This window comes from Sander lucioperca, chromosome 8, assembly GCF_008315115.2.
Source record: "Sander lucioperca isolate FBNREF2018 chromosome 8, SLUC_FBN_1.2, whole genome shotgun sequence".
Classification (NCBI taxonomy): domain Eukaryota; kingdom Metazoa; phylum Chordata; class Actinopteri; order Perciformes; family Percidae; genus Sander; species Sander lucioperca.
Window position 1 is genome coordinate 28947722 of NC_050180.1, and position 26620 is coordinate 28974341.

Sequence of the window (26620 nt, forward strand, 5' to 3'; positions counted from 1 at the left end):
TGTTTGCAGGGTCCACAAAGTCCATCCTCATGCTTTTTATTTATTTATTTATTTATTTATTAGGGACCATGTACCAATGTACAATTGTAAACATAAATGTTACCATTTGATGCATTGTACCAGAGTTAGCCACAGGCTAATTTACATCTGCAGTCCCCTGGCAGGACACAATAAAACACACACACACACACACACACACACACACACACACACACACACACACACACACACAAATATACATACAAATATGCTTGCCCGTCTTTGCTAGAAGCAAGTCCACAATGCCCTTACTGATGATGAGTCTCAGCCATGTCATTATTACGGAGTGTCTTCTTTCTTTGCCCAAATAGCACTGCTCTGCCTGTACCCTATTTTGAATTGAAAAATAATGACGACCCCTCTTTTCCTTTGCCACACTGCTGTAACATTTTTCTTAATGACAGACCGGCATTCAGATATCCCAACCTATAACCTTACCCCTTAAATCAATGTCTCTTTTCAGTGCCATTTTAGCTGCCTTATCTGCTATCTCATTCCCATCTACCCCAACATGGGCAGGCACCCACAGAAATCCCACCAATCTTCCAGCCTTCTCGATCTTATACAACAGAGCCATCACTTCCATAACAAGGTCTGGCCTGGCTCCCCAATTGCTTCCTATCAGAGTTTTTAATACTGAGGCCGAATCTGAACATATGACCGCTCTCCTTGGCAGCACTTCCTCCACCCACTGTAGTGCCCAAATTATAGCTATTAGCTCTGTTGTATAAACCGATACCCCCTCAGACAGTCGTTTAAGCTGTACAATTTCAAGTTGAGGAATAAAAAAAGCAAAGCCAGACTTCCCAGTTTGTGGATCTTGAGATCCATCTGTGTAAATCTGAAGATATGTCTCCCAATGCTTACCCAGCCTTCCTTTAACCAACCCCAGATATAAGCTACTTTCAAGATGTTTTTTTTCCAATATACTGAAGTCTATTTCTGGGGTGGGCAGCATCCATGGAGGTATAACTGTCCAGTAATCTTGCGGGGCCACACCTGCCTCTCCTAGTCCCAGTTTCTCCACCTTTTTGCTGATGTTAAACAAAAAACATGGAGCTAGGAAGAGATCCCTCTTGCCATATGTAATTTATCAAAGACAGAATTTCCTCCAACATCAGATCACTCAAATTATGAACAAACTCATAACTAATACCATCCTTTCCTGGAGCTGTTGGTCTCCCTTTTGTTATTGCTCTGTGCAATTCTTCTAGTGAGACAAATACATTACAAATATCATAATTATCTTCATTTACCTCCAGTTTAAATCTGTTCAGCTCTAATGTCTCATTTCTTTTCCTTATACCTTCCTCACCAATGTTAGCTCCACTGCGAACAGCTTTAAATGTATTTTCACACAGTTTAACTTTATCCAAATCACTTGTAGCAAACACACCCTCCTCCTCTAACATTGGCATTTTCTTTTTCCTAATAATTCCTGACATATGATGCACTGCCCACCATATTTCCATTACTGACGTCTCTACCCTACGGAGCCCACAGTATTTCCTCCAGCACTCTTTTTTTGCAATCTTGATCACTCTTCTTGCCTTAGCCCTGAACCTTTTGTATTCTATTGCATTATTCTCTGTTGGGCACCTTCTTATTCTCTGTAAGCACAGTTCTTATCCTTCACTATCACATGCCCTATTCCACCATGGGACACTCACTTTCGCTTTATGGTTTTTCTTTAAAGGGATGCATTCATATGCTCTACTTAATATCATTGAACATAAACTGTTGTTCCACTCATCTATTGGTCCCTCCCCATTTACACTATCAAGGCCACTATCACATCTGCTAGAGAATTTCCCCCAGTCTGCCTTGTTATAATTAAAATATTCTGATATTAATATCCTACTGTTGTAAATGAAAAATCATTCTACTGTTCTAACTGAGTTTATCTGGCCTATTGGTGTGATATAGCAAGACTACTTTCTTTCCATTCTTGAATATAGCGCACTGTCCGGATCCATATACTGTGATGTGCACCATAGAGTGCTAGAGGCCATCCAGGGGCAGGTGAAGACGTCTGTGTCAGGACTGTAGCCTCCTCCCTCGTTGACCAGGACAGTTGCAAACTTCCGGACTCCAGGTTGTTTTGGGTAGCTGTCATTGGCATTCAGCTTGGCTGTGAAGGCTACAGGTCTATCTAACGTGGACAAAGACATACGTTAGGTTCAGAAATTAAACAGTATGAATTGTTTTTATTATGACTTTCATTTCAAGACAGCAACTCAAACTCTCTTGTATTCCCTTTCTAAATATTTGCAAAATAAGGTATTGTCTGACACCCTTGAGATTGCACATGCAACAAAGCAAAATGTGTATATATTTTTTTTAAAGATTATTTTTTTCTTTTATTTAAATCTTTTCCCTTTATTTGTAAGTGGATAGACATGAAAGGGGGAGAGAGATGGGGGATGACACGCAGCAAAGGGCAGCAGGTCGGACTCGAACCCCACGCCGCTGCAGGACTCAGCCAACATGGGGCGAACGCTCCCACTGGGTGACCTAGAGGCACTCCACAAAACGTATGTATTGATGCAGACATGTTTCACATTGTACATATGTATGTATGTATGTATGTATGTATGTATGTATGTATGTATGTAGTCATTTTATAAGTATTTACCGTGTGAAGAAGAGTTCTCATACACCATGACTGAAGACTGAGGATGTCATGTTAAAAATAATCAAATGGCAACAAATGTAGATATAAAAATATCTAAATATACTTTCAGTTATGTAAGTTGATCAAACATATCCTTGCAGTACCACAAGTCATAGTCTAAAACATATTTCCAGAGCTTTTTCACAAGATTTGATTGCAAATTCTGATGCAAATATAACACATTTTTACATACAACAAAGAGACCCTTGTCTGTTGCTGCTTAGCAGAAGAGTGTTTTCAGCTGAGTACCAGGTAGACACAAGTAAGGTGGTTTTGCAGTGTTACCTGCGGATGCAAAAAGGTTATGCAAAGATTCAGATTCCTTAAATAAGCTGTGATAATAAAACATTTTTAGAGCCTGACAAACATTTGTCATAGTGTTTTCCTGGCAGTTTAATGCATTCATAAAGTAACAGTTAACAACACAATATTTATGTGGTTGGTATATTGAGGAAGGAAGTGACACTGGTAGAACAGACATGTTACAACAACATCAGAATCGCACATGCAGTTCAAAGTCTGTGCAGCAGAAATGACAACAGAAGATACATATAAATACTGTCCAGTGATGAAGGTTTTCGTACAGCATTGAGTAACTGGTTAATAGTGAAGAAGACACTTTGCACTGACAGATAGGTTATCAAGCTTCTTTATCTGTCAAATTCTTTCAATTATTGTTAATTAAGTAATAACAAGAGTTGCTTGTCTGCACTAATTATATACTTCCTGTTTGCAAAGGTGTTTAGTGATGGTATTCAGAATATTACATTTCAAATAGCTGGATTTTGTATGTGAGCAAATTCATAGTATTGACCATGATTTATGTTAAATATTTAAACTGGATTTTAAAATTTCTTTAAATTGATTTGAATCTTCAATCTACACTGCTAAAACAAATGGCAGGATAGAATTAGTAGTTAGCAGAGATAATTAGTGAGTAAACCGAAGCCAGAGGGGAGATTAAGAGCAGCATTGAGAAACAAACTGATAATCAGTTGTAGTGCCTCTGCCTCTCTACATGTTGTCCCAGCTCCATATTAAAAACAAATGTTTCAAAATGTTCTTGTCAAGTAAGCTGGTGTTCAAAAACAGGTATTGTTGGTTTTCAGTCATAACAAGCATAAAGTTGTGAGATCACTGATTTGCAAATTTGCATTCTGCAGTATTGTGGTGGAGGATACGTGTACAAATAACACTTAAAACAACTCTTGGGAGTTATAATCTACTGAAATCAGAGCTCAAACTTGGTGGAAAATACGATGAGTGGTGTTTGACAGATTACATATTGTGCATATATTGTATTGTATACATGATAAGAAAAAAATGGTCTTACCTTTGGTCTGTGCATGCCTGAGGCAAAGGCGGCTCCCATAAATAATATAATAATATATACTGTTTTTTTTAAACTGTTTTAACATTGAAATTAACAAATAATGATTATATATTGTGCATATATTGTATACATAAGAAAAAAATACAACACTCTCCAAAACTTTGAATGTTGTGCATTGTTCTGGATTTTTGTCTATAATAAGTTATTGATAATGTGATTCTTAATGAAAGCTGCATTTGACTAAATTGATGTATTTTTTTTTAAATTTTGCACACTTAAATATGTGGGCATTTCATGCAGATTCAAACTCATGTGCAAAAATATATGATTTTCTGCCCTTTTGAATAGTTAATTGTGCGATGGACTTTTAAAATAACAGAATTTATATACACATGAATATTATTTGGAAGATGCTTTCAGAATTTTCTTCACTTCTGTAGGAGCAGGACGCCCTTCATGTTGTTCCTTGTCCCTTATATCGTATCCTTATATAGCCTACTGACTTAGCCTACAGAGGGGATTACACACTGCTGCTAGCAATGCTCTGTCTGTTTAGCAACAGTTGGAGCCTGTATATATATATATCCCCTCCCCACCCCCGAGCCCTTGATCCCTGGGCTAATTCCATGAATCGCCCAAATCTAAATCCACTGATGGAGCAACGGCACACAAAGTTGGAAACACACACAGAGAGAGAGAGAGAGAGAGAGAGAGAGAGAGAGAGAGAGAGAGAGAGAGAGAGAGAGAGAGAGAGGCATGGTGGACAAACAGACAGGATGGGGAAGATAGACCGGAGCTCATATCAAAACGTGCAAAACTTCTCCTTGTCCATTTTAGGAGCAGTTATGCTCCTCCTCAGTCAATTTATCTTCCATCAATAGTGGGGCCATGTGCCATCTGTGTGCCTTTTATGTTTCTTTACAGATGCACTAGCGACCCAGTGTGCCAACTCATCAGAGGGGACTGTCAAGCTTGGCTGACGTCACCCATCCCGCCTCTGTAATCGAAAGAGACGTTAATCCTGTTCTTCTCCAAAGCCTGCAGCCTGGCAGTGGGGTGGGACAGGGAGGGATATTGAGAGAGACATGAGGAAGGAAGTTGTATACGGGGGACAAGGGAACGCATGTAGGCTTTGGGCTAACAGACTCAGCACAGACCTGGACAAGTGAGACAGGTTCTGTCCTAACTGACAAAGGAATCCAGGCACACATCCACCTCCTGATCCTCTGCTTAACACCTGGGACACCTAAAAGTTTGGGAACCCCCCCATCCAGGCTTCGCCCTGGAGGCCAAAAGCCTCGCTGAGGGCTCTGCGGAGGGGGAATGCTGTGAGAGCTGCTCACCTCCTCCTGCACCCCTTCTTGTGTCCCCTGTGCTCATTGTGGAGGAGCCGGGCTTCACCACTGTGAGGCTGTGCCAAGATGGAGAAGACATCTGTCTGACAGCAAGTGAGGGGTAAGAGGCTGCTAAAGTTTATGTGTGTGTGTATTTAATGCACAAATATAATTTACACTAGCAAGAACTATAGGTGTTTCCCAGGCTGAATTCCCCTTCATGTACTCAACATGCCCCTAAACTAAAGACACTGAACTGGTATGAATCTTCTCTGGTGTGTGGAACTCAGTAGATTCAAGATAAGATCAGGCAAAGTCAAACAGAAAGTTGGGATGAGTTTCAATCAGCCAATGTATGAGACTCCCCATCAAAGTTCTGGAGCTTTCACATGTTTGAATTGTAGACGTTCACTTTAGCAACTCTCACTTAATAGTCGATTTAGAAGCTGTTCTTGAGCTTTCAAGCCTAATAAATGGTGCAACAAGAGTGTTCTTTAATCCTGGGCATATGTTTAAATGATGTAACAGTTCAGGCTCTGGTGATGCTCGAGATGTTTAAAATAGTTGTGATAAAACAGGAAACCCTCATGGACCAATGTACTGGGACCTCAGAATTTCTTCAGCTTATCTCATTCATTGCATAAGAACACCATTTTGCAAGATCCCTTTAAAGGAATGCCAGTTTGTGGTCCATTTATCTCACCATTTCACTCATCTGTATGAATGGACGAGAAAGTGAAGATAGAAATACAAAAAGTCCAGTAGTTTATATAATACTAAAGTAAGAAAGTGATAAGCAAATTGTATTTGTGATGGAAATAGAAAAAGAAATCCTTACAACTTCGTTCGCTAGTTTGTTAGCACATTTTTCAGTTCTGCCACAGTTTCCTTTTTCTGGTCACACTAATCTTAGTGTAAACTTGGTTTGGCACTTAGAAGCATCTAAATTTAGATAGGTATTTCACTGATCATCTGGTTTGTGGTCATTACAACACAAACAGCTTAGCCTGACACAGTTGTCAGCAACTTAATATCAGAAATTGAATTGTAGGGCTACGCACATTGACAAGTGGGTCAAAAATGATAGCATCCTCCAAAAGCTGATCCTATTTAGGTAAGAACAGGGTGTCCTCGTTTTGACAGTTGTGCAAACTGGCTTAGTGTTTCTTCATTTGTCATATTATGAGAGAGAGAGAGAGAGAGAGAGAGAGAGAGAGAGAGAGAGAGAGAGAGAGAGAGAAACTTGAAATTCTCAATTGTTGAAAGTACTTACTGTATAACTTGACCTAAAGCTTATTGTATGCTGCTCAAACTGGCTATCTCAGAGAAGACATTTACATCGGCTTGTAGATGGCCTCTGTTATGGCAGACAAAAGTGTGTACCTGCATGTATCCAAAATAAAGAATGAACTATAAATAGGTAGTGTACTGAATATCTGGAGTCTGCAGCCAATCTAGTAGCTTTGTGAGGCTGCATGGAAGTGCTTTGAGGTAAATGCTAAGGTCAGCATGATAACATGCTCATGATGATAATACTAAACATGCGGATGTTTATCAGATGTAAAGTTCACCATGTTCACCATCTGAGTTTAGTGTGTTAGCATGCCAATATTCGCTTATTAGCATTCATTTAATGTTGTGATATCATAGACTTTTCCAACCCCACGTATGTTATACATTTTGCATAATTCTCTGAAGAGCAAAATAATCTCTTTATAATATTGAGCAGCTGTGAGAATTAAAAGCAAAAACAAACTACTACTACTATACTAGGCCGTATACATACTTGCATGTAAGGAATCAGCTGTATATCTAGGCCCTTTTCTGTGTGACATCCTGCTGTTCTCCACCAAAATATCTCAGTACATTTCCAGCACTTTCAAAATACTTTGATTACCTCCTTAGTATGATGTAAAATGTGACTCATGCTGCTCTTAGCAAATACCGAAAAGTACCCGACACAGGGTCTAAAAACAGAAAGACTAGAGATTACATCTGTCTTTCAACTGAAATTTCATTAAAGAGTAAGCTTAAACAGATTTAACAGATTTTGTCATTACACCAGGCCTCCGAAAGACAACAAACCATGATTGGTACTTATGGAGAGAGGACAGACACTGAGACGCAGTGAGAACAGGAGAGAGGGATAAAAAGAGTATTCGGACAGATCCTCAGTCCCTCTTAATCCGCCGTCAGCTTTTCTGGAGACCATAAACAGATTGACGTTGGATGTAGACACAGGCTCGTGCATGTAACTGAGGTCACAGGATCAGGGCTTGGCTAAAAGAAAACACAGGTGACTTTGGTGTTTTTCATACCAAATGGTGTGAATAGTGGCTGAGAGATGACATAGAGGACTTCAAAAGCTTTGGCTTCTAGGGTTCACTGCCCTTTGTCAGAGCTGACAGAGCCAAAACTGCGCATTTGGCATGTCAGGAAATTAAAATATCAGTGCCAGAGGACATAATCCATTTTGATATCAAACCCTATTTGCACTAATCTGAAGTATGTTTTATGTGTCGGGAGACTCACACACATAATTTATATAGTCAGACCAGCTTTGGCCAATGACATGTAGGACAGAAAATCTCTGACCAATCAAAATCCTGGGACCCTGGATACTGTGATACTAGTGTAATTCAGCTATGACACTGTGACACCATGTTATTTCAAAGAAAACCGGATGGAGTGATTTCATCCAGCGCCACTGACAGTCTAACTGTGGACCTCTGCTGTGCTGTGGGAGGCTTATAGACAAGTCGGATAGACACGTTAGAGTGAGAGTAATGAGGCCATGTAAGCAGTCAGTAGGCTGAATTTCCTTTGGTAGTTTTCCATCTAGTTAGCTTTTCTGGTGTTTGTTGTATTGTTCTCTACGTGGCAAACATCATTCATCGGACATACAAAGATATATGTAGAAGATGTTAGTGGTTTTGTTGGAAAGGTAAGTTTCAGACAAGATCGATTAGACAGGCATATGATCCGATAGTGATAGAATCAATGGAATATCCAAATCTATGGGGGAACTATGTTTCTAAAAAAACAAAATACTTACCAAAGCAGGCTTCAGATTTAAAAAAAGAAGAGAATGCTGAAAATGGCACTTGTTCCTTTACAGTGTGTGTTTGTTTCTAGTCTCCGTTCTAGTCTCATTATAGCTTTGTTTCCTCTGCAGATACATGGAGGAGATGAGTGGAGATCCAAACTGTGAAGACATGCAAAGGAAGGACCAACGATTGCCATTCCAGGTATGGTCCATCATCATACTGTGAACAGACTTGTTTAAATAAGTATTGCAACACAATAAATCAGATCAAGATTAACCTTAACCAAGATCAATTTCATGTTACCTTACGTTTTTTATGTTATGTTTATTATATTAAAAGAGGTTTGTCAAAAAATGTTAGACAGTGGTGACACAAATGCTGATAAAAACATGGATTAAAAAACATGAGACACACAAAATCAACGGTCCAGACTTGCGTAGGTGTGGGTGTGTGTGTGTATGTGTGAGAGAGAGCGAGAGAGAGAGAGAGAGAGAAAGCGAAAGAGAGAAATCTGTAGGATTAGTCAACGTGAGAGCAGTAAAATCTGAACAATATACCTGATTTCAAAACTATTAAAACAATTGCAGATTTCTAGATTATATAGAACACTGATGTTTTTTGCTGTAAATTATACAACTTACTTTCAGTATGACATTTCTGCCCCATTTTCCTCCAGATCTTTCCTGATCCTGTTGAGGTTGTCCTGGGCCCAGAGACCACTTTGAACTGCCTGGACCATGACCATGCGAAGGAGCGTCTACCCTCCATCGTTGTGGAACCCACAGAGGTGAGTGAGGTGGAGAGTGGAGAGCTGCGCTGGCCTCCGGAGAACATGGACATGGAGGAAGACGAGGAGGACCTGTTCCTGGAGCAGTGCATCCCCCCAGCCAATATCGCAGACTGGGGAGAAGAGGAGGAAGAAGAGGAGGAGACATCAGTTATACTGAACCAGCAGCAAGGCTTGACACTCATTGGTGAGTTGGACATGTTATCAAACTCTTTGCTTTACATTCCCTCTTATGACTAAAAAATATGGCTTTAGTTTGGTAGAACATTTTCAAAGGCACATGCCTTTAGAAGAAATCATGAATATAGAAAACTTCACATGTAACCAGCCCCACTTAAAAATACATTTTCAATAGAAAAACCGAAGTGCACAGTGGATTATCACAGAGTCAGCACTTGTATGTCACTACGCTTCTCTAATTTTGGTGACAAATGTGTGTGTGTGTGTGTGTGTGTGTGTGTGTGTGTGTGTGTGTGTGTGTGTGTGTGTGTGTGTGTGCGTGCGTGCATGTGCGTGTGTGTGTGTGTGTGTGTGTGTGTGTGTGTGTGTGTGTGTGTGTGTGTGTGTGTGCGTGCGTGCATGTGCGTGTGTGTGTGTGTGTGTGTGTGTGTGTGTGTGTGTGTGTGTGTGTGTGGGAGTGAACTACTACCCAGACCAGATGCAGCTGACAAACCCATATTGCATGGCCACCACAAACCAAATAACTACTGTAGCACTGTATTACAGTATCATCACACAGAGTCAGTATTTCCAGAATGCCTTGTTTCTCTTTAATTTTGGATGGAAAAGTGTGTGTGTCATACTACATTATATTATTATATTAATGTATATCCACTGGGAAACACCCAAGCAACACCCTAACAACAAACCAAAACACCTTAATAGCCTAATCACTTAGCCTTAGTCTTACTAGAGTCTTTTAGTAACCACATACGTACTCCAGCTACCACTTCCTAAATATAAGCAACAGCCTAGAAAATTGTTATCAATAATGTTAGTAATGTTGCATAGCATTGGTGATTTTAGACCCTTTTTAGGGAGGCTCAAGCCCCCCTAAATTTCATCTCAGCCCCCCTAAAAATGATAATACTATAATACTTTTTTAATCAATTGTTGTGCTTCAAGTTAGAGTTTGCGAACTTGTCTGTTAGTGACAGAGGACAAACAATTACAGGTTCAAAGGGCTTGAAACAGGTTTAATATCCTGTGTCGCTGTAGCCAATGCTATGCACCTGTAACCCAGTCAAGGAAAAGGTCAACAGAAACGTAGTGTTGGCCAATCGGAGGTGGTTGTGCCAGACTCCCGCCTTTGGCTGAATCTCTATGTAATCTGTCAGACGGAGTAAAAGTTTATTGTTGGTAGTCCCTAGAGAAGAAGTTGGTAATTTCATGGCGAAGATTAGAACCCAAATTGAAATTTAAGCAACTAAAATTGCTGAATGTTAGAACATTGTGTCCAATTGTTTGTTATTACTGTGGCTTATAAAGTTACAGGTTTAGTTCCATCATAGTGTTAATAGTGTCAAAAAACGTTAGCTGACGTTGTTGTTCAGTAGCTAGCTCAGAGATTATCGGCTAATGAAATTACTGATTTAGCAGGGAGTGTCACATTCTCATTAAGGGCTGAGCCCCCCCTAAAGGTCTGATCCTAGAATAGCCCCTGTTGCATAGCCAACAAGCACATATAGATTTAAAGGAAAAAGTCACTATTTTGATGTATTAAATACTTGGGTTGCTTAGGAAAGAAAACCACATTCAAAGGAAGAAATTCAAAATCTTAAATTCTCTAAGACTCTACGAGCTATTCTTTGTTGCCTTTATTTTGAAAAATACACTTATATTACATCTACAATAAAAGAGAAAAAACAACATGCTGACTTTTCGTTCCAGTTTACATGTTTCAGGAATACATTTGGGAATTGGGGTGACTGTGGATCTGCATGGGAGTTATTGTTAAGAATGCTAATTGTACACTATATTGTGCAATGTATATTAAATGCCAAAGGTTTGATGCTTTCATTTTTCCTACAGACCTTCAGTCAGATGCATTTAGAGATGACACCCCAACCCTTCCACCGAGCAGCGCTCCAGCCCTCAACTGACTTAACCTCAGAGAACTCTGCACCTCTGATGACCTAGTGAGGAAGCATCCTGATATTAAGTATGTCGAAGTATAGAAACCGGGGAGTTTGTGACAGATGATGCAAACAGTGAACTGAAAGCCAATGTTGATGAAGAGGAAAACAAAAGTTTAAAAAAAATGTTTTAGAAGTCAAACACTGATAAAAGCTCTACATGCCAACTGTGACATTTATATTCACATTTAGATCAATGTGTACAAGAAGAGCCATATACAGACATGCATGTATGCATACGGAACAGAGACACAAATACACACATTCTCAGACGCACAAAAAAAAAAAAGTCAGCTTGCTGATGTTGGTGACAGAGATTTGAGCAACATGGTGTCTTTACTGTATTTTTTAACATTTAGGGAAACTTTTGCTGACATCGTGACTTTGTGTTTCATTTCCCTTGTTTCCCTCATTGATGTCATACGGCCAAAAGCGAACATCCTGCTATGGCAACACATTTTCTTTTCTTTGTGCTTTGTTCATTTTCTATACTTAATCTCTGTCTCTGGTACAGATAACAGCCTGTATCTTATTAAACATCTTTCTCATAGATCATCATTTTGACCCCACAGGTGGCTTTTGAGGACATTTAGCTGGTTTTAGCTTCAGTATGAACAGTATTTATTAAAGCGCTGTAAAATATGTTGGCTCTTCTCTGAAGCCACTTGCTGTTTATCTCTGTCATGAATCTATGGAGCATTGTAAGGTGTGATAAAACAACAGATTTTATTGAAAACATCCAATGGTTATATTATTTATTTCCTAATAAAGCAGCAATACTGTATCTCAAATTGGATGTCTCATCATGGGATGTTGTGATCTTAAAATCAGCATTTTCCACAGGGTTATACAAATCACTGGTCAGAGGCTTTTTCTCACAGGATTTGTTGTCAGGCATGTAGAAACAAAAAAAGGAAGGCAGCTCAATATAGTTGATTTTTTTTTTTTTATAGTTGATTACAATAGTTTAGACACCATTGAGTTGTAATTGTAACTGTCTAATAAAAGTCTCATTTGTGTGTAGGCTGATCTATGAATTACTTGTATATATGGATAACACAATAAGTTGTTGTGTTAAAATGATTATTATGAATTTGACAATAAAGTATTTTGTCCCACTAATGCAGGGGATTGTTTTTGGCTGCTGAGGGTTTATATCAGGTGTTTAACATTTGCTACAAATGCTACCTAATAAATCCACTGTTCTGGAATCTAAATTACAAAATTATATTATGCAAAATGTGCAAGTTATACTGAAAACCATCTACAAGCTCTGACAGATTGAATAACGTTTGCTTTTGTTTCATGCAAATGTTTTACTAGATTTGTTCTTTCTTCTAAATCGTCTAAAGTCTCTTTGGAGTGTTCACATACAGTATGTGCAAAAAATACTGACAAATAGGTCTGAGTTCTTTTAGAGGGCTGAAATAGACCAAGTGTGAAAATGCTCTTTGTCTTACTTCATATCTTTAGTCGATAGGGATATTGTGCAAGTGTGTGTGTGTGTGTGTGGTTGTGTGTGTGTGTAAGGTGAGAGAAGTATACAGTAGAGGGTATTTAAACACACTTAAAAGCAGAACAGCTCCATAACTTCTAGCGAGCAGTGTGGGAGCAACAGTCCTTTGAAACCGTAAGTTGCAAAATCTAATTTTAAGTTTTAAATGTTAGTTTTTGGAAACTAAGATATTTTACATAGGCTATTTATAAGACAGCTCTGCTATATTCAGGTCATTCTTTTCATCTGTTATTGACAGTGTTGGCTAATTTATGGACTTAGCCTAACTATAGTTTCACACATAATTAGTATTACAGTAATTGTTGTTTAACATTAAACATTTGTTTTACATCAAATTAATCTATAATCCATCTATTTATAATGTTAATTTCAGCATGATAAATCAAGTTATAATGTTGTAATATTTAACAACTTTTCCATTTACAGCTTTAACCAGCCATGGGTGACTATGGGGACTATGAATTCAATTTGAATACAATCAATTCAACTGACTACGATAATTACACACTGCCTGTGCTTCCTGATATTTTGGCCCCTACAATTCAACCGATCCAGATCGCGGCTCTGGTCTTCTACGGTCTTGTGGTCCTGTTGGGTGTCCCCGGAAATGCTCTGGTGGTGTGGGTAACAGGGTTCTGCATGCCGCGCTCTGCCACCTCCCTCTGGTTCCTGAACCTCGCGCTGGCTGATCTTCTGTGCTGCCTCTCCCTGCCTCTGCTCATGGTCCCTATAGCCCATGATGACCACTGGCACTTTGGCTCGCTGGCCTGCACATTAGTCAAAGGCCTGTTTTACCTGGTGATGTACTGCAGTGTCCTGCAACTGGTTTTGATCAGTGTGGATCGCTGGATGCTGGTCAGCAGACCCGTCTGGTGTCAGAACAACAGGCGGCCTAAGCGGGCTGTATGCGTGTGTGTTGCTGTCTGGTGCCTGGCCCTGATAGGCAGCATTCCCCAGTTTGTTTACACCAAGGAGATCAAAGCAGGTGAAGACAAGCGAGAGTGCCTGACAGTACACACTCCACTCAGTGCCTGGCTCGTCACAACCTATCGCTTCCTGCTGGGATTCTTCCTCCCTTTCCTGGTGATTGTAGTGTGTCACCTGATGGTGTACAGGAGAACACAGAGCGGACTGACACGAGCTCGGACCCGCTCCAAGCGCACACTGAGGGTCATCCTTGCTGTGGTGCTGAGCTTCTTCCTCTGCTGGCTCCCACTACACATTGTGGACTTTCTCTCATTGACGGTCCCTCGGAAATCCACTCACAGTCCCAAAGTTTACCTGGCACAGGTTTTAGCACTCTGTTTGGCATATTTCAACAGTTGCCTGAACCCGCTGCTCTATGTGTGCCTGGGCCGGGGCTTCAAAGAGAGCATGAACCGCTCACTGCGCAGCATGCTCCAGTTCATCAGCGAGGATCCTATGACCAGGATGAGCATCACTAATAACGACACAAAGAGTTCGAGCAACGTGAATGAGACAACTAACAATGTGATGTTGTAGCTATTGAGTTTGATACAAAGTGTGTAGTAGGCCTACGTTTGTAGTAGTTTGGTGTCTACTGTGTATGCTATTCTTTTAAAAGTGTTGCATCTCCATAGGTAGGATATAGTTTAACAAGGGTCACCCCTTCTCTACTCACTGCACTGAATCTGGGAATCCTGACCATTGGGTTTCACCATAAGATTTTTTTTTTTGACACACTGGTCAAATAAACTGAAGAAGAACAAACTTCAACATGTGTGAACAGCAACCTCTGCTGTTTTTATATGATTTTATATTCTATTTTGAGAAGGATTTTTGCTAATGCAGCTGAAAAGCATATGCAAAGATGTTATCCTGACTGCCTCAGGAATGAAAATCAGGAACTGTTTTTTTTCTAAATGATTTGCCAATCTGCAATATTTCCTGTGAACATTCGTGTCTAATGCTGTTGCAACTTTTCCCACTTCTGTTTTTTGCTCCTACACAAGGATGATCATCTTAGACTGTTTATAGGCATATTGTCATTAGTAGGAATGTAGAAATGGCCTGAGTCTGTATAACTTTTAGTTGTAATTCAAGTTTGTTGTCAGAAATATAATTTTATATTAATAAATAAGAATTTCTTTTTATACCTGTAAGACACAGCCACGTCCTCTTGTGTAACAGTACTATGCATAGACCACAGGAGGGAGCTACACTCTAAATCGCTGATGTTCAGTGGCCAAGGTGCAGATGCATGTAGCTTCTGGGCTGAGACCCATTGTTTTAGTGTGTCAGACCCTAAAGACAAAAGAGACAATTTAGGGATGTTTGTAAGTTGGTCAAATACATTCAGTTCAAACAAATGCCCCTTTTCGCATGTCTACAGAAGTCTATGAAATGTAAATTCATTAGCATTTTTTACTACTTGCCTAATTTATGATTTATGATGCTTCAGATGGATCTTGTTGTACCAGAGCAATTTAAGATTAAATAAAACAATAACAATGTACCAAAATTAGGAGCAAAATCGCTTTTATTTACAAACTACATTCATTCCAAACAAGGCCACATTATGGTATATACAAAAGCATACATATTTACAAGAGTGTCCAAGTCTGAGTCCCTATGTTTCAGTGAATCTGTGCACTTATACATACTGTATGTGCATGCATGTATACTGGTACCTCACTATGGCCTCTACTAAACCCATTCCTGACTCACAGACCTGTTGATGCTCATTGGTCCCTACAGTTTACAAAGAGGCAGCGCTGAGTATAATAAATGATACAGATAAAGGGATATTCCCTGCTCAGAGATTTACAATTAGCTCATGAATCTTTAGACTGTACTAAGAAAACCAAATGTAAACATAGGTCTGTACTAGAGGCTTTTTTTATAGGATGATGGCTAACTGCAGAAATAATCCTCGCTCTTAAGCGTCAAGTCTTACCACACACTAAAGTAATGCTTTAGTAATGCTTTATTTTATTGGCCTGTAATTTTAAAAATAATATCCTAATAATTTCAAAAATAATTTTCAAGAAGTTTCGTGGAAAGAACTGTGTAAGTTGGTACTGAGTGGTGGGAAAATAGAGACAGTGTTCAAATGGTACACTCCAGTTAATTCCAATTAACTTGTAGCGTAACCAAGCAAGGCTTTTATTAAGTGCAGAGCAGGTCAGCTAACCATGCAAAATGTGAAATTTTGAGCATACAATTTCAAATAATAAATACAATGTCTATGAATATTGAATTGGGTTTAAATTGAGCTGTTCTCTCTGATTAGTAGCAAATTACACAGTTCTCTCCAGGACACTTTCTAGGAAATTAGTGGAAAATTTTGGACCCGTCAAATTTCCTAGAAAAGTCAGTGCCACAAAACACTTTCTAGATTTTTGGTGTTTAGCAAGACTTGAAGCTTTTGACTATGTACGTATTAGTCATGCAGAATTGAATTTGGCCCACTCTACACTGTAGGAATTAATTAACCAGAAAGCTGTGATAATGTATGATAACTATATGGCCAACAGACATCAAGAAGACAGCATATTCAGTCTTGTCCATATCCATGTCAACACAGTGTAACTTACATTAATAGGGATGATTAAAAATCTGCTAGAGATCATCTGGTTGAATTATCTTGTAGCTGACAACCCTCAGACACTAGACTAATGGGCATTATCCTGCTCTAATTGATTATAATTGGTGTGATGCAAAAAGTCTCTCACTAAAGAACATACTGTACTGTAATTAGAGGTAGGTAGAGTATAAAGACTGGATTGGTTAGACAACATTTGATAGGTGACCAAAAGTAGCAGCCACAGTGTTGCTCTGACAATTGCTGTGCAATACAGTATTAGGTTATGGGATTAAAACAGGTATGAGCATTTCTTCAAACAGTAGTCATGACTTTAAGGGACCCTGAGCGGAATCTGAGAATCTTCTTTTTGAGAGCATGGGAGGCTTTGATCTTGACAAACGCTTTTGGTTGAGAGGGGGCATTGGCAGTGGCCTGTGGTGAAGGTGAGGATGAGGAGGAGGTAGAAGCAAGACGTGGGGGCAGCTGCTGGGGCCACACAAGCCCCCCACTCTCATCTGAGTCACTGGACAGTGAGCTGGAGGCCGGGGAATACACCTCGCTCATGCTGGACTCGGACTCTGCGGGGGCGGCGCCAGCATAGCCCTCTTCTCCCTGACAGAGAGGTGCTCTCTCCTGGAAGTCTGGGTGCCAACGCGGGGTGTGCTGCTGCTGCTGCTGCTGGTGGTAGTTCTGGGGTTGGGAATGGGAACAAAAAGGACCATGGCGAGCTTTTCGAGGGCGTCTATGTGACTGCCCTGCTATGGTCTCCCCTTCGTCCTGGCTGAGCTCTAGGTTGGAGCACCAACGTCGTCTCTCTTTGTGGCTGTTGTGGCCAATCTGCGGTTCATTGACTTGGCTTTGGTTCTGAGCAAGATCCCCTCTGCCTTGGTGCCTCTCGGTAGTGCTGTACCTGCGCTCAGGCAGCACTCGCTGGCCCAGGAGGCTGTTTTCAGACTGGGATCGACTGGTTTTACTGCTTGATTTCTTGGTTCTCTGCCGCTCATTGTGGCTCTTCTTAGAAGTTCTGGACTTGGAGTTCTGGTGGTCAGGAGAGGTGACAGCTCGGGTTGGTTTAGGCTGCTCTGAGTTGTAGTGTCTGGGGGAACGCACAGGGGCATGGAAGGCCTGTCCAGGAATATACTGAGCACTTACTAAATTGTTTTTGTGATGAAGAGCGAGATTTGGATGTAAGTAATGCTGGGGGGATGGGGGCTCACAACAAAGGTCAAGAGCCCCAACACCACAGTTGGGGTCGAGGGAGGACAGAGGTGATGGTAGTCTGTCTGCCAAGGAGTGCGGCCTGGACTGGGGGTAGGGCAGGGCAAGATAACAGTCCTCCTCCAAAGATGGGGCCTCTCTTCCACAGGCCTCCCCCTCTAAGAGGTCACAACCCCAGCCCTGGCTATTAGGGTTTGCTGAAAGGTCAACATGGGGCTGGAGGTGGGGGTCCGTAAAGCGTTGCTCTGTGGTAAGAGACTGGGTTCTCCTGTGGAGGGAGCTGTGTCCAGAGGCACTGCAGTATGGGGGGTCGGGGCTCAGTGTGGTGCGAGGCTGACAGGGCCGTGGTGCTAGGGTATGACGCTGGATGAGATTTAGGATGTAACCCTCTACTCTCAAGGCCTGCTGGTAGTCCTCCTCTGTGACCTGATACTCTGCAGGTTGCTGCTGCCAGGGTTGGTTGGCTCCGCTGGGGTCCCACTGCCAGGAGTCCACTGCTGCACCCTCTTCAGCAATGCCCTCCAGAGGTGGGTAAGGGGCAGAGAAAGAACGGGGTAAGGTGGTGCGTGGGACTGGTGCATCCAGTTCTCCATTCAGCATGAGGGGGTCTCCTAATAACAGAAAACAATACTGTTGTAGGCCAAGTGTTTTACATTTTAGAAAAAGGTAAAGGAGAAGTGCATCCATGCTCTGATTCGAACAGTTTATAATGCCAAAATGATATGCTATAATTTGCGTTGCTTCACTTACACATAGAACAATAATGTATGTGTGTGTACCTCAGTCTTTCCAGATCTGCTACTTTTTCTTACCCACAGACTTTGGCCTGTTGTTGGTGTAAGCCCAGGAGGAGACCGTCTCTGTGGGCTCAGTGGAACAAGATCTTCCTTTATGCGATTGACCCTCACTTGAATCATAGAAACCTAGGAAATACAATTAGAGAACGAGAGAGGACATGCCTATCTTATTTTTATTTTTTTTATTATTTATTAGTTCACTGTTCATTCCAGTTCTCTAAAAATATGCTGCTCGATGCAGGCAGTGTCTCACTGCATTTCACAAATAGGCCACAAAACAAGATTACAAGCAACTGGAACAATAAGAGCAGAAATAACATTACAAACTCATTCCAAGCATATTTCAAAATGCAAAGAGAAAACACGAGTTTCGTTGTATAGAGCATATATTTAATGCAAAAGAATCCCCTCAGTGGCTTTATTGAAATTACAAAGTGCACATTTAGAAACATACATGTCACAACTGTGATCACAGAAAAGGTTTAAATCTATGGAAGTACCAGAGCTCAGCCGACTGTCGCCTGTGTATCCTTGAGCTCCATCATAGCAGCCATCGTCAGTGTCGATCTTCAGGTCTCCCACCTGCTGTTCCAGCGCCTGCATCAGGCCCCATGGGGAACTCTGAAGAGCACTCTGAAAATAAATACACACACATTCAGGCGGATTTATTTTTGTCTGTATTTGATTGCGCTGTTGAAAAGTAATTTTTAAATAGATGGTAAGAGGAAACAATCAGTGATTTCAAAAACAAAGCAAACAGTCCTCGCAATCAAATTACTGGTTTGCAGAAATGCTAATGACAGAAGCACAGCTGTAAATCCTTCACTGCTTGTTTCTCCAGCTGCTTTCCAGTGCTCATATGATACTGAATACTATGAACTCTGTTTTTTTTTTTTATATTATATTATAAGTAGAAGGGGTGTATTTAAATTAGGTTTATCATTATTAAATAGAAAAGAATCCAGTTAGTATAAGTTGGATTATGTTATCGACTACTGACCTAATTATAACCATGTATACAAGACAGTCACTTCATTTTCAAAGATCGATATTTTAATCTGATGAAGGAAAGATTTTCATTGTTATTGTGGTGTATGTACAATAAAAATAACCCAAATGAGTAAAAACACAAAATGTCAAACCGATAAAGCCATAACTCAGATGTAAATTATGCTTTACTAGTTATTAAAATACAAACGCGGCCATCACAAGTCACCACTGTGCATCACTGAAGACCATCCGTGTACTGCGTCACTGGGCTCTCTAACGTACGCAAGATTACGGGAGAAGCAATGAGTCAGAACATTAATAATTCAAGGATCTGTAAAGGCTAGGGGGATGTTCTTTCACGTGGGTGGGACACACGCACACACGATCACGGACACACACACACACACACACACACACACACACACACACACACACACACCATGGCCCCAGTTCCACTGCTTGACTATTGAGGCATTTCATTTTGTTGGAGGTGATACTGTTGACACTCAAGGCTCATTTAGAGACTTCATTACCAGAAGAATGAGCGTGTCCTCGTAACAAGGTGACACTTTATACATTACAAACCTGCTATGATGGAGCACCTGTCAGACAACTGCTACAGTCATCTGCACTTCCTGAGCACTGATTTTGTACATTTGTATGTCTGTGTTTGTTAAAACATTCTCTTTAGAAATGTAGACAGGTCATATGGTGTGCAAAGTTGGGCATTTTAACATGGGGGTCTATGGGGATTGACTTGCTTTTGGAGCCAGCCTCAAGTAGAGGAATTTCCACGTTGGCTTTATTTTTCAGCCCCGTAGGTTGTGGGGTGTGCCTAAGTGCATCCTCAGAGCTGCTAGCATGAAGACTCTTTTTGGTGATTAAAAGGTCACATTTAAGGTTAACATTTGCATAACTCTTCCTTCAAAGCTGAAGCTTAAAAACCTAGCATGTGTTTGTGTCTCAGTGCATGTTTAATCTCCTAAAACTATAATGTGTCAAGAGAAAAATTCCAAAAATGGTAGTCCAGAAAACGTCTGGACTACCATTTAGAGTGGTAATCTTTTGGTCAGTTGGCCAATCAGTGCTTAAGCTCTGACTCCTTTGTCCTGCAGACTTAATGCGGTCATAATGCGAATGCTGTTGAGGCGCAATTGACCCAAGCTAAGCTATGCTTCCCACACAACCTCTTCACCCCAAACACTCATTTATTTTGTCTCGAACAAGGGCGCTTATTGTCTTACTATAAACAAAGCATTAGCATCACTACATCAATATGGTTTTGTGTGGCACAAACGAAGAGTGGGGAGCATTGTTTTAACTACTGGTGTGGGATAGAGAAATAGATGGGAGGAGGGGAGACTATTGGAAATCAATTAATCAATGATGCAGATTCACACAATTGATTGCCTACCTCTTTGTGGCCATGCCCACAAATGCACACACACACTGTGCATGGAGCTGGCTATTAAATTATAATGCTGCAGAAAACAAACAAACCTTTGTGGATGAACCGACCATCCAAACACAATACAACATTTAGTAGTGTGGTTTTGGAGCAGGTTCATACTGTAGTAGGGACCATTTTGCAAGCTGGGCATTTGATTGTACTCCATTATTAATGGTCTCACACTGGTTCCTTGACACTGTATCATTACTGTTTTATAGCATCCCCTGCTCCAGGCTGGTGGGGGGATGGGGGAGACAGAGGAGGTGCAGTCAGCCTCACCTAGCCCTTAAGATGTTACGCACTGGGTGTACAACACATCAGGACCACCTGCTCTTTCCATAAAAAGAGACTGACCAGCAGGTGAATCCAGACAACACTATGTCTGATTATTTCACATGCTACATCTTCTTCTGACCTGGCCTTTAAGAAGCTGCTGAAAACCGGAGTCAAATTCCCTGAATGCAAATGCACACTTGGACATTAAAACTGATTCTGATTGAGCTACTGGGGAGTGTAGATGAAAAATGAGAGACAGTTTGCCACAAGAATTCCAAGCCAAGAAAGAAATAAGCTTTTGATCGTGTGAGAGAGGGGCGCTACAGAGACATTGCAATTCTGCCATCCGAGCTTGGCTGTTAAAAAGAGGATTTTCAACTGTAGATTACACCTCTAACCACTCACTGGTTGAAGGGGTTTGAAACGATAACGCCGGGATGTAAAAATCTATGGAACAGGACACATGAGGCATGCAGCAGCACTGCTGGACCCTCTATAATTAAAGCAATGTTCTGACTGGTTCCACACAGAGAGGGCTGTGGGAGGCCGGGCACACACACACACACACACACACACACACTACGGCACCAGTTCCACTGCTTCACTAAAACACTGATCTCTTTTTTTTTCAAATATATACACATTTAAATGCTTTATTTTCATAAGGTAAATGAAATATTTACGATAAATACGAACTTAACAGAAGTTGACACAGAGGTGCACACAGTGTTTACATAACCGTAGTGAATGGCATTCATTAGTGTGTTCTGACTCCATCGTACATGCACGGAGGCTTGTAGGCAGAGTAGCAGAGTGGCTTGGCTGTGAATGGAGTCTCTTAAGAGAGACATGCACCAGGCTGTGCTCATGTGTGGGACCAGCTCATAGTCCTTCATGGTATGTCTGTGGACATAATGCACATATAGGTATTTTCAGAAGCTCATTTGCCTGATTGCTTGTATGTACAAATAAGCCAAATAACACAGATGTTTGGATTCCTTTATTTTTTTTTTTATCTTTGTGTGGCAACACACAGCGGAGGAAATTACCCAATAATCCACACGACTACACAAGACTAACGGTGCCTAACGGTGCTATAGTTTCACTAATGATGTGCTGCTGTCTTTACATAAGGACACACACAATCTGATCAATGACAAGCCACAAAACTAAAGCAAAAACATACTGCAGACACATGTATACAATCCTGCAGGTGGAAGGTTTGCACGCTTTCATGCAGACCTTTTCCTAAAAACACATATGCACAGATGATAATTAAACACTTGATTTGAGGAGGAGATAACTTCGGATCACTCAAGGTTTCTAAAAATCAAACGCTGCTCCATACAAATGGATGTAGGCCTATGTATGTCACACACTCATACACAATTTATACATCTTCCACTCTTCAAACACACACACAGTAGGTAGCTGAGAGAGAGGTCTGAGCTCCGTGCTTTCCCAGCTGCTGTCTGCCGTCCCACAGCTGTCAACACCTTCAACACCACACATAACTGTATCCGGGAGAAAAGGCCTCAGCCTTTACGGGGGCACGTTCAAGGCAGCTACACGCACGCGCACACACTGGCAGTCACACCGGTGTGTTGTTTCTGTGTCACACCAGAAAACTGTGCGTTTTGGAGACTTTAACCTACATGGAAAATGAGATTAGGGATTTGGCTTGGACGCAGATGGTGACCTGCGAAGACTCAATCTGAGACTTCAATTAGATTCCAGACAAAAAGTATTCTCCGAGGAATGTCTCGTGTAATTACTCACACGCTTGGATAAGCATAACAGTTAATAAACATCGATCCACAGATGCGTTGCTCAGAAAATGAAAACGGGAAAATATGCAGCCCTGCGGGGAAACGCGTGTCACTCCTTCACTGGCTTTGAAAATGGCTGTTTTCTGTCAATGTGTGGATGAGAAAACAGGCTGAAATGCGCTGACAGCCCCCCGAGCACCAGGGGATATGAATTTACTAAACTGGTGCGTGTGCACACTGGAAACCCTTGACCCTCGTGCACTCCGGCTATTATACATCTTTCAAATTGGTTTTATAATTAGCTTAATCTTTGTTTTCTATCAGAATTATAAAACCAGTCCACAAGCTCAGATGTCAACTAATTTAGGCCAAAATAAATCACAGTGCCCATATCATGCCATACCCAACTGACAACAGTGTGTGCAAGGCCACCTATGCGCCTTCTCTATCCTCTCACAGGGGCCTCGCTCGGAATCATTAGTATTCTGCTCCATATGCGCCTATTGTTAGGCCCCCGGCGGAGAAGAAGGAGGGAGGGAGAGAGGAGAGAAGGAGGTGTGAAGAGGAGGCGGCTGATTTAATTTCTGTTTCACCCTCTTTAATAATGGCTTCCTATTGTACCAATGTTGAGGCAGCTTGCTGGCTGCGCGAGAGCAGCGGCCAAACAGAAACAAAACTCCCAGACTCAAAAATTAAACTCAAGCAGCATAACGAGAAAAAAAGAAAACATAAAATAGGCTGCAGTCCATAAAAAACATAATTTACAGTGTCGGGCTCAGTGGTGCGTTAAACTTTCTGTGGGAGACGCTGTTGTAGTATTGCTGTCACTGAAAGTTGTATTTTGTATTTTTCTTGTTCTTTTTTTGTTTTTTTTGTTGTTTTTTTTTTTTTTTGGGGGGGGGGGGTAACCCAGTTTTGTATTCTCATGTTAATTCTGGAAACATATTTGTCGCAACTTCGCTTGATTTCGACATAGGAAAATCCATCTCATAAATTATATGGAAGATAGTTACGGCATAAAATTGTTTTCTGCAACAGCAACATACAAGCTAAAAGAATAATGCATTTATTTATGATCTACAGAGAGCACAAATACGAGCTTGTTAAGTAGTAAAACCTACAAAAGTCCACGATGAGGGAACAATGGGCCATTAAATAGTCGGTCTGCTACAAACGGCGAGTGCTCCACCCCCTGATTTCGTTACCCACAGGCATAAATCTCAGGCCAAAGCACAGCAACGCATTACATCCTTTAAACAGAGACCCTATTAATCAACTTGAGTAACTTTTTTTGCAGATAGAGGTCACCTCTACACAAAAGGCGCTGCCCAAACCAAGAGTCCATGCAACGGTCAAGCGGATTACAATGAGGATACGATGTAAAGGCTAGTATTCAAAACTATGTAGGAATGGTAGATGGTGTAAAGTGGGGTTTCAACACACGGTGGGGGTAATATGGTGTGAGTCTGCTGGAATCCAAACATGCAGTAAAATACACTCAAACTTCTTACCAGCTGACGCCTCAGTGTCAAGTTTTCCTGCCCCCAGCTGCTGAAACACGCCAGCTCTCCTCTGGAGCAGTCTTGGAGCAGAGGGTCTCCGAGAGCCAGCGCCCCCAGCACCAGGCACTCCTGCCTCTGCTTGCGGAGCTCCAGCTCACACAGCCCGGTCAAACACGCCTCCAGGCGCTCCTTGGTCCGACTGCGCTCCACAGTCACCGGGAACGAGAACGCACGATGCATGGCCCCAAAAACCCTAGATTTACATGCACTATAAAAGCAAATTCCCTAATTTGGTGTTCTCCAATTGGCCCAGATTTACGAGGGCATCCGCAGGCTATAAAGAGCCATGCTGCATCCCATTCCCTGTGATAGTATGGTTGCCTTGGAGCAGCATGGTTTCCCAGACCATCTATGCGCTATACATTTTCTATTTCGCAGCTGTCAAACGCAGGCACGGAGCCCCGCCCTCTGCGACCAGCCACGGAGAGAAAAGTGGGAGTCATCCTCCCTCTTTGCAAATCCAATCTCAGCCTTCATTGGACGTGAGAGGCTGGTGGGGTGCTGAGCGTAACGTTGTCCCATCCCCCTTGATTCATTACAGTGACGCGTCGACCTCACCCATCTTCCCAGCTTGGCTTGGAACTAAATGGACTCCTTCAGGGGACGGTTATTTCTGGGAGAGTAGTAAAATAGCGGTATTGTATTATCCTTAAACGACTGAAAGCCACTATGTAACAATAAAGCAAAGAGTACAACAATAACAAGACTGATATAGCCTACTGGTGAAAGAAGCTGTAACAAATGGATAGCAAGTAGACAGGTAACAATAACCTAATATCATGATATCAGGCCAGGCTGCATAGTGTAAAAATAAAGATGCTGCAAATGTAAGACATTATGAAACATAGCGAATAGTTTAATGGTATTGTGACACTGGTACATCACTGAGTTAATAGGATAATATACTGAAAAACAGGGAAAATAGTTATATTTTGTCTTAAAATGTAAAAGTAATGGTGCATTCAGCTGGTATACATATTTTTAGAAATTACAGTATTGTTACCTCATTATCCAATCAGGAATCAAGTTTTTTTTATCCTTCTCCACCTCGCTGCTTGCTGCCCCTGTGCTGCATGCCTTCATGATGCTGAGGAATGTTAAACACATTCATGTTTGGAAAAATCTGAAACTGAAAAACATCTTTGATTCAGTGACATATTTCAGATGTTACTGTGCCGTTTTTAAAGCATTGGCTATTTTTCCCTTTATTATAGTGACAGTGGATAGACACGAAAGGGGAGAGAGATGGGGGACACGCAGCAAAGGGCTGCAGGGCTCAGCCAACATGGGGCGAACGCGCTTACTGGGTGAGCTAGAATTAGTAATTTTAATTAAGTTACTCCATATTTTGCCCATTCACATCCCAGTTATTTCAGTCTCATTCTCTTTAGCCTCAGTGACCTGGACTGGCATCCTTAACCTGCATTCACTCTCATAGTTTATACAACATAGAGACAGTGGTAATTAAGAGGTAATTTATGCAACAGTAATTAAAATGAGACAAGAGGGGGCCATAGGAATCCTGTGGGCAGACTGCTCTGAGCATACCGTAGGTAATAAGAAATGTGTGCTGTATGTGCAGCTCCCAAAATAATGCTTTCAATAGCTTACATCAATATTTTAAAGTATTTTGCTGCTTTTTTTAAAGTGCAGTAACAGATGAATATTTCATCATGGCATCTCATAAAATCTTCCTCTGTAGTACTCCACTGTAAAGACTCCTGAGGTCAAACTCTTTATGAAATGAGTGTGATTTGTTTAAAAAATAAAGTATAACGGTAAATCAAGTCTCCAAATATAGCAACACTATTTGTATATTATATATATTTTTTATTCATACTTCCATCTCTACTTCACATGAACCAGAAAGCCACTTTTATCTTCAGTCTCTATGAGGCAAAGTCTTCAGCTAGTCAAAACCTACGCGCAGCGCAGGTTGGATTCTTTTGTCAGTGTGTGTGTGTGTGTGTGCACACACACTGCAGATATACACAACATACTTACAGTATATTTATCTCATGTAGAAAGTTAACTAAAAGTCTCTCTAGAAATCAAAACATTTTCTAAAAAAAGAAAAGAAAAATACAGTAGAATTCTTTTTGAACAGAACTACACCAGTACATATTTTATCAAGACACACTCAAAG

The 26620-nt window shown here is 41.1% G+C and overlaps 3 protein-coding genes across 4 annotated transcripts; 2 read left to right on the forward strand and 1 right to left on the reverse strand.

Moving 5' to 3' along the window:
• The first annotated feature begins 5103 nt into the window (after positions 1-5103).
• lbhl (LBH regulator of WNT signaling pathway, like) lies at positions 5104-12471 on the forward strand. Its single transcript, XM_036004180.1, has 4 exons — positions 5104-5501; positions 8556-8628; positions 9104-9401; positions 11246-12471. The coding sequence occupies exons 2-4, from the start codon at positions 8560-8562 to the stop codon at positions 11314-11316; spliced, it is 438 nt and encodes a 145-aa protein (XP_035860073.1). The 5' UTR covers positions 5104-5501; positions 8556-8559; the 3' UTR covers positions 11317-12471.
• Positions 12472-12725: 254 nt separating this feature from the next.
• LOC116043850 (C5a anaphylatoxin chemotactic receptor 1) lies at positions 12726-15554 on the forward strand. Its single transcript, XM_031290834.2, has 3 exons — positions 12726-12979; positions 13292-14396; positions 14564-15554. The coding sequence occupies exon 2, from the start codon at positions 13304-13306 to the stop codon at positions 14366-14368; it is 1065 nt and encodes a 354-aa protein (XP_031146694.1). The 5' UTR covers positions 12726-12979; positions 13292-13303; the 3' UTR covers positions 14369-14396; positions 14564-15554.
• LOC116043849 (dapper homolog 3) lies at positions 15348-24917 on the reverse strand. 2 transcript variants are annotated; one of them, XM_031290832.2, is made up of 4 exons: positions 24424-24917; positions 18928-19060; positions 18443-18553; positions 15348-18241 (listed from the first exon to the last, which is right to left on the reverse strand). In XM_031290832.2, the coding sequence occupies exons 1-4, from the start codon at positions 24652-24654 to the stop codon at positions 16725-16727; spliced, it is 1992 nt and encodes a 663-aa protein (XP_031146692.2). In that variant the 5' UTR covers positions 24655-24917; the 3' UTR covers positions 15348-16724. The 2 variants fall into 2 exon arrangements, with proteins under 2 accessions (XP_031146692.2, XP_035860071.1); XM_036004178.1 differs by having other exon boundaries at positions 18949-19060; positions 24424-24915.
• Between the last annotated feature and the right edge of the window lie 1703 nt (positions 24918-26620).

Bases quoted from the DNA above. Each gene is read 5' to 3' on its own strand.
- lbhl (XM_036004180.1), top strand. From the start codon at position 8,560: ATGGAGGAGATGAGTGGAGATCCAAACTGTGAAGACATGCAAAGGAAG. The intron at 8,629-9,103 runs GTATGGTCCATC...ATTTTCCTCCAG, and splicing joins ACCAACGATTGCCATTCCAG to ATCTTTCCTGATCCTGTTGA. The intron at 9,402-11,245 runs GTGAGTTGGACA...TTTTTCCTACAG, and splicing joins GCAAGGCTTGACACTCATTG to ACCTTCAGTCAGATGCATTT.
- LOC116043850 (XM_031290834.2), top strand. From the start codon at position 13,304: ATGGGTGACTATGGGGACTATGAATTCAATTTGAATACAATCAATTCA.
- LOC116043849 (XM_031290832.2), bottom strand. From the start codon at position 24,654: ATGCATCGTGCGTTCTCGTTCCCGGTGACTGTGGAGCGCAGTCGGACC. The intron at 18,554-18,927 runs GTACTTCCATAG...TGTATTTCCTAG, and splicing joins CGACAGTCGGCTGAGCTCTG to GTTTCTATGATTCAAGTGAG. The intron at 18,242-18,442 runs GTAAGAAAAAGT...TTCTGTTATTAG, and splicing joins CAACAGGCCAAAGTCTGTGG to GAGACCCCCTCATGCTGAAT.